The 10,308-nt window shown below is 42.5% G+C and overlaps 1 protein-coding gene across 1 annotated transcript in view; it reads left to right on the plus strand.

Moving 5' to 3' along the window:
* Positions 1-5,690: 5,690 nt before the first annotated feature.
* The window catches only part of CASS4 (Cas scaffold protein family member 4), a 13,612-nt gene continuing 8,994 nt past the window's right edge, over positions 5,691-10,308 (plus strand). The window contains exons 1-2 of the mRNA XM_025197370.1: positions 5,691-6,223; positions 9,189-9,293. Coding sequence (XP_025053155.1) covers positions 5,750-6,223; positions 9,189-9,293 — 579 coding nt within the window. The 5' untranslated portion in view covers positions 5,691-5,749. The remainder of the gene's footprint in view (positions 6,224-9,188; positions 9,294-10,308) is intronic.

The following is a 10,308-nucleotide window of genomic DNA, read 5'->3' on the forward strand; positions in this document are numbered from 1 at the left end:
TGGATGTAGTATCAAAACAGCTCAACAGATACTATTCATATTTATATTGCAATTATACCTGGATTTAGGTTAAATCCATGTATTGAACTTCTGTCCCAGATTCCCTCCAGATTCAAGTTGAGTCACATTTCCCCCAGCATCCCAGGATGCTTTGCATCCCTCCATACACCCTGCCTTGCAGGGTGGATGGGATAGCCTTGGCCTAAACTGTCTGCTCCAGCTGATTAAAGAGGTATGCTATAGCTTCCCTCAGCTTCTGGCCTGGGCTACTGCAGGCACGTGGCTGCATTTCTAGAATCAACGGCGAATGTCTGTTCACTTGCTTATCAGTTCAATCTATGCAGCTTAGACTAACCTGTGAAGATAGAATCAATTCAGCCTCAGGCTTTTGTGCTGTCTGCCCTGATGTCATGGAAAACAGCTAGTCATTTGTACCCACAAAGTTACCCACACATTTCCTGGTATCAAGCTAAGCAATATGACCAGTCAGTGTTTACACAGAATATTATTTTTTATAATCTAAACTGGAATGGCTTCACCAACCAGTGGCTGACTGGCAATTCGCTGTTTCCCAAAATGAGCTTAAATCTGAGGTGGGAGGGTGTAAATGTAAAGTTTTTTGCTGTGAAAAGGCCAGTGAGTGGAGCCTGGGAAACACGTGGGACATGTGCATCAATCTGTCAGTGACTCAGTTTCATTGCACCTCACTTTGCTTATTGGAAAATTAATATTATTTAAATTAGTGAGGCTATTAAAGGTATGTCTACACTGCATTCACTGTTACAACTTCAATGCAGCATAGGTACATCCAACCTAGCTTTAAACTAAGTAGTTCAGGTACCTGGCTGAGGTGGCACAAAGTTTAGTGTTGTCTGGGAGTGTCTACACAAGATGCTAAATGTGCAGTAGACTAATTCTACTGTGCATTAGCGCGGCAAGCAAAAACCATGTTAATGCACAATAAAATTAGTCTACTGCGTATTAGCGTCACAAAAAATGTGTGATGGTGCTACTGCACAGTAGCACCTATTACAGTGCATTAACTTAGTACCAGTTATTACAGATACTAAACTTAATGCACCCATAATTACGGTGCATTAATGAATGTGTAGACACACCCGCTGGGTAACTTCTCAGGTTGTTAGCCCAAACTGAGCTCCAACTACTGCAGCTAGCTTGCTATCAATAACTTTCCTCTAGCTGAATCAATGTTATCTCAGGCATGTATATTCTAAGTGTCAGGCCATGGCCTTGGCCTGCCTAGCATGGCTGCTCATCCCAGCCTGCTCCTTCCTCACAGAGCACTGGGAGGACACAGGAGGCCAGAACCCTCCATATAGGTCTAGCCACACACCCACTTCCTGGTCCTGGAGTAGCTGGACAAGGTTAGCTAACCATTCACCCCTTCCACTATCAACTCCTGACTCAGAAGAGGAAGTGGCTTAACTTCTGCACCCTTGGCTTGTGCTGCTATTGCCTCTGATGGATTCTTTGAATAGTGGATCTAGCTCGCCCGTGGACCCCAAATTTGGTCTGACCCTTTGCATACCTGACCCAACTTTGATTTGATCCGAATACCTGACCTGGCTGGCCTCCTGACCTTGCACTTTGCCTGACCCTCTGGATCTCTGACAGGTTTCCCCAAACAGATCTCCTAGCTTCCTGGCATCCCTACATCTGGACATGGCATACTCCCCTCGAATCTTGGCTGCTTCTCCCAACCCTGAGGCAATCCCCCAACCTGGCCACCCACAGCCCGGCATGTCCCTACACTGCAGTCACAGCAATGGCATAGGCTAGAGATTCCCAAATTTTTATCAAGGGCCTCCTTCCAGGTTTACCACCTGCAGGCATACCCCTACCAGCATACATTTTATATTTTAACCCTTTAAATACCAGTTATTAATTGTAATGAAAATTAAACCCACCATTACACAATTTCTTTCACTTACCCTTTCCTGCCCCAGCCCAAGATGCCTTGCATACCCCCAGGGGAGTGTGTACCACAGTTTGGGAACTCCTGGTATAGATAAACCCTTCATTTTTTTAACACTAAGAAATTATTTTCAAAGTGTGCACCGATTATACAGTTGCACACTTGGTTCCTGGTCCCGATCTGAGGCTTCCAGGTATAATTGCAATATAAATATTAATATTATCTGTTGAACTGTTTTGGTGCTACATAAGTGCAAAGTGTTATTCTTACTACCCAAATGTTAGGCTGTCTAACCACAACCTGAAAGGAAATGAGAAGAAAAAATTACTATATTTACAGTATTAACAGATAGGCAAGGGAGAACATAAGGCATGGAACAACAAGAAAACAGCACAGTGTAAAAAGCTTTATCATTTATAATGGGTGTTGGTGTTAAGTGGTTAAGACCGCAACAGTATTTTAATAGCTATATTTTTGCGTCTGCAATACTCTACCCCTGATAGCACATACAACTGCTGTAGCTGTTGTAATTTATTTTACCATAAAGCAATACCACTTCAGACTTACAATTGACTTACAAAATTACTATGCAGTAATTGTATGTGCAGTTTAGTATGTGCAAATATCTAGTGTGTTCTGTGTCCTGGGTGTTTCTTCCTACTGCTCAAATCTCTTCAGATATGAGTGCCAATGCAAATAAGAATACAAGCCTCATGAATAACCTTAGACCGGTTTCCCAGCTCATTTTAATATATGATAAACCAGTATCACCCATATGATATCATGCAATGGAAGATCAGGCAACAAAATCTGTGAACACAGAATTTATCATACTTATCTATATGGATCTCTCTCTAGACTGGAATTGTATTTCCAGCCATGGCCAATACCCTGATGCTCCAAAAACAGGCATATGAAGAAGTTCTGTAATCCACCTGGACAGATGTGGATGCTGAATAAAGGGACAGATGGTAGTAAGAATAGTCTCCTGATTCCTGTGTCACTGACCACATGCCTGGAAGCATGGGGTTTAATTTGGCATTACCCAAGGTGGCATAGTCTAGGCCTATCTAAATCTAAAAATGTAATTTTCAAGCCATCAAGATGAGTCAACTAAACAAGAACTACTCAGGGACCTGGATCAATGTACTTATTCTGCCTTGCCAAATGGAACGATTTCTGGCCTTCCACCTGCATTCATCGAAGTTGAGATTTTTATGAATATCAGTCAGTATACAGGGACAACAGATTTGTAACACACAGTGGGGCAGAGAGCTCAAATTCCAAGTGCCTCCAGCAAGGGGCCCTGAATTTACCTAAAACCCATTTGACATGGGTCTAAAGCATTCCAAATTAGAGGCCAGTTTTGCAAATTTGGACCAGTACAACTTACTGTGAATTTGTCTCGCACTCTGAGCTTCTTGGCCCATGGGTCTTTGTATAGCTTTTATGTACAAAGCCAATGGAATGCATGCCTGTGCATCAAACAGAATTCACTCCTACATTTAAGAGCACAAGACCTCACCTGTGCTAAGCTTCAAATTCAATTTGGTGTGCTCTTGAATATTGCTGGACTTTGATGATGATCTGCCAGAAGTGCCGTTTGCTGATCCAGCTCCAAGAGAATTTTCCTGTAACACTTTTTGATATAGAATGACCTTAAAATGCAGGAATAAACCCTGTACTGATTACACTGAGACAGTGGGATTGTCTTCCCTATTCATTTGCAGCAGAAGCAGACCTGGCTACCCCTAGAAAAGGAGATTAGGAAATACTTGGAATACTTTCCCCCAGGAATGCTTGCTGCAATGTTTGGATGTCATTGAAGCATGGCTAATGTGCAGGGTACCTTATGGTTTTATCTATCTTGGGCCAAAGCCTACAGTCCTCGTTTGCATAAAGTCCCATTGTAATACACGGACCAAGTTTAGACTCGAGTCCAGCTCTTTTGAAATCACTGAAATCTCCAAGTCCTCAAGTATTCGCTGGGTGGGGAGGGGGTGGGAGTGTGTAACAACCACTGAAGCAGGCATAATAGTCTTCACATGATTTTCTCTTACAAAAGAATTCTCTGGGAATATGTTGATATCCAAATGTCTTATACAATCATAACTTCAAACAAATTCTCCTCTCTTTTTCATGGTTGTCACTAGGAAGGATATTTCCATGGTTAAGGCTCAGCACTGGGACAATGTTCATCGGGCTTCACTTCCTGCCTCTTGCTACAGATTTCCTGAGTGACCTTGGATAAGTCGTTTAATCTCTCTGTTGCCTGTCTGCAAAGAGGGATAATAGTTTTCCTTGGGCTTTTCTTTCTATTTAGATCACAAGCTCTGAGGGATAGATACCGTTACCACACGTTTGTACAGCATGCAATACAAAGCAGTCCCACAATCAGTTGGCATGTAGAGAGACTGGGGGAAGACTACTATTTCTACTGGCACAATTTGGCCTTTCTTTTTTAGAATTGTGACCATGTCTAAGACCCTCACCTCACAGGGATTGTCCTGTGGGATAAGATACCCCCACTTAAACACAAGCAGTTCAAAGCATTTGGTATTGTCAAAGTTGGATCTGGAACTGATGTTTGGGAAGCCAAAAAAAAAAAGCATTTTAGCCAACTATGACGCAAGGTGATGGGACTGTTGCTGTCTGTCTCTGACAGCTGCTGGTGCTGTACGTGTGAACAAATCCACATATAATGAAAAGGCTATTATTCCTGACCATCCCTAGGAAGAAATTTATGCTACCAACAACAGGCCACTTTCATCAGCTCAGCTGACAAATTGATTTTCTTCTCCTAATACTTCAAGCCAGCTGTTGTTTTACAACAAATGCTCTGGATAAAAATACAAAGCATCATATTTCCAGTGCAATCACTCATTATCTCTTTGGAGATTCCTTGCACTGTAGAATAAGAAACTCTTCTTCCTATGTTCAGACTGAAACATACTCAATGGGGAAGTCATCAATCTTATTTTTTAAAGTTGAAAGCAAAACCCATGCACTTGTTTAGAAAATAAGACGTACACGCTTCTTCTTTTTAGCCCTTTGGCGAATTTTACAGAAATGCCCAAAGTGATCAAGGCCACATTTTTTTGGCTGTTTTAATTTTTGTTTTTTTTAACATTAGCAAAATCAGTTAGGTGCTAAATAGTTAAAAATTCTAAAAAATAAAGTGTGTTCAGGTGCAAACCCACTTTCACTGAAAGCTGTAGATTTTTAACTCTCAGAGGAAAAAGCATCCAGCTGTTATGGTGCATAGCTGAGACTTGGGGCCTCTGTCTTGTCTTCCATAAAGCCTCTGCTCTATCATGTATTTTGTGTGTGACTCCAAGTCAGGTCTTTCCTCAGTTTCTTATCTGTGAAGAAGTAAGAGAAGAGGGCCTTGTGGTTAAGGCCTTCCGTAAGAGACGAGGTGTTCCAACACCATGTGTGAGGAGTGTGGTTAAAAGGTGCTAAAGATACTAGATATGCCAGGATATGCTGGTGCTATGCTTTGCTTGGTGAGACGTTTCCTGTATAACTTCAGGCAAGTTGTATAAGATATGTCTATACCCCCCCAATGCAGCCCCAGAAGAGATGCATTGAAACACACTGCACCTATCCTATATGAGCTGTCTCCCGAACCCAAGGCAGCATAATTACTTCAGTGTAGGGTTAGGCAGGCAGTAACAGGTTCTGACTTTCAGCAGCTCTTATTATTGTGCAAAGCAGTGCCATGAGAAGCAGCTGGATGACTTCAGGCTTGAGAGGTATGGCATGCAAGACAGAGATGGATGCTAATCTGGTAGCTCCAAATGACATTCCCACATGATACAAGCAGTGCAATATGCCCTTTGTTTTTTCCTTCTCCAGAATACGTTGGCAAAAGCACTCTATGACAACAAGGCAGAGTGTTCTGATGAACTGGCCTTCCGCAAAGGAGACATCCTGACAGTCCTTGACCAGAACGTCATAGGGAGCGAGGGATGGTGGAAATGTTCCCTACATGGAAGACAGGGCCTGGCACCCGCTAATCGCCTCCAGCTCCTTGCTGGTTTACAGGAAGTCATGCTGTCTCCCTCCAGCCAACATGACTCCCAGGAATTGCCGTCCAATCAGCCAAACATCTACCAGGTTCCAAAAGCTCCCAAGTCTACCGTGTCATCGTCGGTGTACGAACAGATGGATGGTTGGGTAAAGCCATCTCCTACTGTTTTGTCTCTGCCCACTCAAGAAATGTATCAGGTGCCAGCTTTGTCTGCACAATTATTCAGTGAAAAGAGCCACATCTTAACAAATCAGGTAAGCATATAAGCAGGCATTAAGGTGCCAAATGTTTGAAAATACTCAGGAGAGAAAATACTGGTGGCTTTTAATTTTTCAGCAAACTCTTTGGGACCTGAGCACTGCAGCTGAAGTTTCCACAAAGTCACTCGACCAAGTGATGGTTAGGTTAGTCAACTTCAGTAATGTTATCTGAAACACATTCCTATAAAATATTCCTATGGTTATCCCCTAACACCCTACTGAAATGCAGCTGTCTCTGTGTGATGGTATGAAGCTTTACCATTTAGGACAGGAACAGAAGAATAGCTGCTTTGAATAGAGTATGAAAGTGATGCCCAGTCCTGATAAATACGTACAAAGAATTTCTGAAGTTAGTATAGTTACATCCTCAGTTCTCTCCTTTTGTAGTTTATGCACACAGTCTCCTTCATGTTCATGGGCCCTTGGCATCTGCTTGGACAGTGGTGAAGGTGAGTTGTGATTTGTGTGGAGATACAACTCTTCGCATCCCACCTCTCCAGCAAGTTCAGAAAGCATCAAATCACTGCACCTTCAGACAACAACTTAACTAATCCCCTCTTCATTTTAGGATTCACTTCAAAATTACTCTCCTTGGTTTTTAAGAGAGCTTTCCTCTTTTGCAGAGTGGATCCCTTCTTCCGTTACTTATTCCCTGTGTGAACATGCTTCAGTGCCTAATTGCCCAGTTCCAATTTGGGTAATCCCAGCAGCACCTGGTTATCCAAATGGACTAAATAAGGGCAAAGTATTAAGTGTAGGTTTGAAAATTGGGCCTCCTACAAGAAATAATTACCTGGGAAATCTTCATAATTAAAAATGAGCACTAATTATAGGGATTTATCGGAACAAGTTGTGGCATTCTATTTACTTTGTTTTGTCTCTGGGGCCTGGTTTTGGGTTTCCCACACAAACCATTTTCCAAAGGAAGTTTATCCTATAAATGTTAAATGACTTTGAAGTAGAGAATATTAAGGCAGTCCCAAAGAGATTCAACATAAGAGATTCAACTTACCCTTTGCTCTGAGCAATCCTTTCTCTCTACTCACCTCTTTTAGCCATCTTTCCTACTTTTGCATCAGTAGGCAGGATATATTGATGTGTGCTGCTTGTAAATACATGCTGGAAAACAAAATATCGGAAGTGTATCTGAAGACGACTGCCCATACTTTAAAAACTGCAACTGTGGTGCTAACGTCTATGTATAATGATCATGATTGCAAGATCAAACTGGGTTACTCATGCCAAAGAATTCAATCCATTTTTATTTTTTTTTGGTATCTGCCACGGTCTGATCTGCACACCTGCATAATGACATTCAGCATGATATCACATGAACATTTGCATGTGAAATCAAGCCCTCAACATTGAAGAAGTCAAGCCCTGAAGTTGCCACATGCTTATTCTTCACTGAATTAGAAGGAAAAATAAAATGTAGGCTTTGGCATTTCTCTCCCTCTCACTTTCTCTGACCTAGCCTGTGCCTCTCTCTGAGTTTATACTGGTCCCTTCAGATACCTGTTAGGTTTAAGTATCTTTTGCAATGTTTCTGCCTTGCAGCTTTAACTTTTCTTCAGTGGGTGAAGGAAACAATACTTTAAAATAATTAATGTCTTTTTAATCTTTAGACTTCCAGGTTTGTCTCAGCTGCATCTTGCACAAGGTAGCAGTTGTTACTGCAAAAAAACAACTGTACTCTAGCAGTCAGCAGCCAGGCAGGCATATGCGGACACATTTCAGGGCGTAGAAGGTGAACAGCCCATCTGAGTGCAGGAATACACATAAGAGTGCCTTAGATCACTCCATGTAGCTGCTATAAGACAACTGGGATAGCCCGTGACATACTCAGCTGTTCTGTGAGCAACTGGGTGAAGCTACTGTCAAGTCTTTGAGGGATCCTGACTGAAGAAAACTAAGTCCATCTGAAAAATAAAAACAAAAAAACCTACTGGCCTTTCACTCATGTTCTAAAGGACCTTACCTGGTATCCAATAAAGATTTAAGACATTTCTCATAGCCTACCTGACCCTGCAAATATACTAAGGGGCTTGTCCTCTGTAGCAGGTATCGGTTTATCCCGCTGCCACTTACATTTGATCTACTGTCTGCAAAAAAACAAAGCTTGTTCTTTCATCGTTCTGTAGATGCTTTGATAAGAGAAATATTCCTTCTTCAGAATGATGTAGGGATTTGTGTGAATTTATTAATTTCCCTTCTTTACAAGGAGCCAGTGTTTCAGTTCTTCAGGTCTTTAAAATTCAACATGTAGAAATCAGCTTGGAGTCTTGTGCTTCTCCACTCTGACATGAGTCACTTCCCTGAATGCGGTGGCTCTGCCAACTAATGTAGTGGAGAGTGTTCTCTCCCAGGGGAAGCGTTTTCAGGCCAGCTGTTTGGTTTTGAAAATACCAGTTTATAGACTAGCTCTGGAGACCTATATTCACTTCACTGCTAAACGGACAAAATTTAGAGCAGTTTTGAAAACAAAAGGCTCTTTCCAATAGTTTGTATTCTGGTGGCATCTTAGCTAAACATCTTCCGTCCTCTAATCATGGCTGAAGTCCTTGGCCCATGGCTCTTAAAATAATGTTTCTGGCAATTTTTTTCTTACCTCTTTTCAGTCTGTTTTTGGAGAACCAAAAGATGCAGCAGGTGCCTAGAGCGGGATGGATGCGCTAGAAATTTTCTCTAATGAGTGGCAATTTACCTCTAGCCTTGTGACAATCCATAACTAGAGTAGAAACACTGGTAAAAGGGTGTTACAGGTAAGTATACTCTGGGTTTTTAGCAGACAGACAGTGAGCTGTCTGTTAGGACCAGTGAATGAGGAAGGTTTTTACTTATAGAGCAGTAAAAGGTGTTAAACAAATATCAGCAAAGTAATTCTAACAATAGTCTGTTTGGCTTGTCCTACACTTTAGCTCATTGCAGTTTTCTCATTACTGTCTTTTTTCCCCTCAAGCACCTGTTGACTCTTCCCAGAGTATCTCAGGCCTCAGCATCAAATATTCAAAGCTATGTATATGATATTCCATCTCCCCAGCGCCAGGAGTCCTTGCTCACTCAGGTGAGTCCTGTTAAGCCGTGTGTCCACTGCAGCTGTCATCCAGCACTCCTGTGTCCCAGGCCACATAGAACAGTCCTACAGGACAGAATGTGAAAGTAAATGAAAACTTATTTATATCTTAGCTTTTTGACCTCTACTCTGAAACTTAATAAAAAATCATCTCTGGGAAATTCTATGGTCAGGCTCAAAACCTGTAGCAAAGATCTTTGTTAAAGCAGCTACATTTCTATAGATCCCTGTAGGTCCAATCCCTATTAAATTCTACATGACTTTTCTATAGAGAGGTTCATCATGTTAGATAAATCACCTGGCCTCTGAGTTCAGTCACTGGTACATAAACTAAAGCTTTCAACCTTTTAGTGGGGGCTGTGACTGTCAAACTTTGTGGAAAAGAGGAAGCTTGGACTGACTGGACAAGGAGACAGGGAGTGGGAAATGAGTGGGGACAATAGGGAAAGGCTGGGCAAATATATTAGGACCATAAGCCAGAGATGGAAACTGAAGACAGTACTGACTTGAGGGGTGACTGGAATTGGACAGAAATCTGGAGGAAGACTGGGAATAGCTGAAAAAGGAGACTGGGAATGGGAACTGGTAATGCAGGGACAGTAAGAGAATTGGGACCGGCTGAAGAGATCGGGAGGGAGGGAAACCAGCTCAGGGCTGGGAATCAGTAGGGCTGTGCGAGGCTTCGGATCCAGAGAAGCTTTGGACGCTTTGGGGTCCGAAGCAGCACATCCGGGTCAAAGCGCTGGCCTCGTTAGGCTTCCCAAAGCGGTTTGGAGCTTTCGAAGAGCTTTGGAGCTGCCTCGGAGATCCGACGATAGGGTATAATGGGGAAACAATAAAATATCTATAACTTTGTTGTTTTTTGTCCGATTTGGATGAAATTTTCAGGGGTGCTAGACAGAGAGGAGGAAGCCTGCCAAGTTTCAAGAAGATTGGTGCAGGGGTTTGGGGGGGTTGGGGGGACTGACTGTGTCTGTCTTGTGGCGGGGGGGGGGGGGGGGGGGGC

This window comes from Alligator sinensis, unplaced genomic scaffold (genome assembly GCF_000455745.1).
Source record: "Alligator sinensis unplaced genomic scaffold, ASM45574v1 scaffold115_1, whole genome shotgun sequence".
Lineage (NCBI taxonomy): Eukaryota > Metazoa > Chordata > Crocodylia > Alligatoridae > Alligator > Alligator sinensis.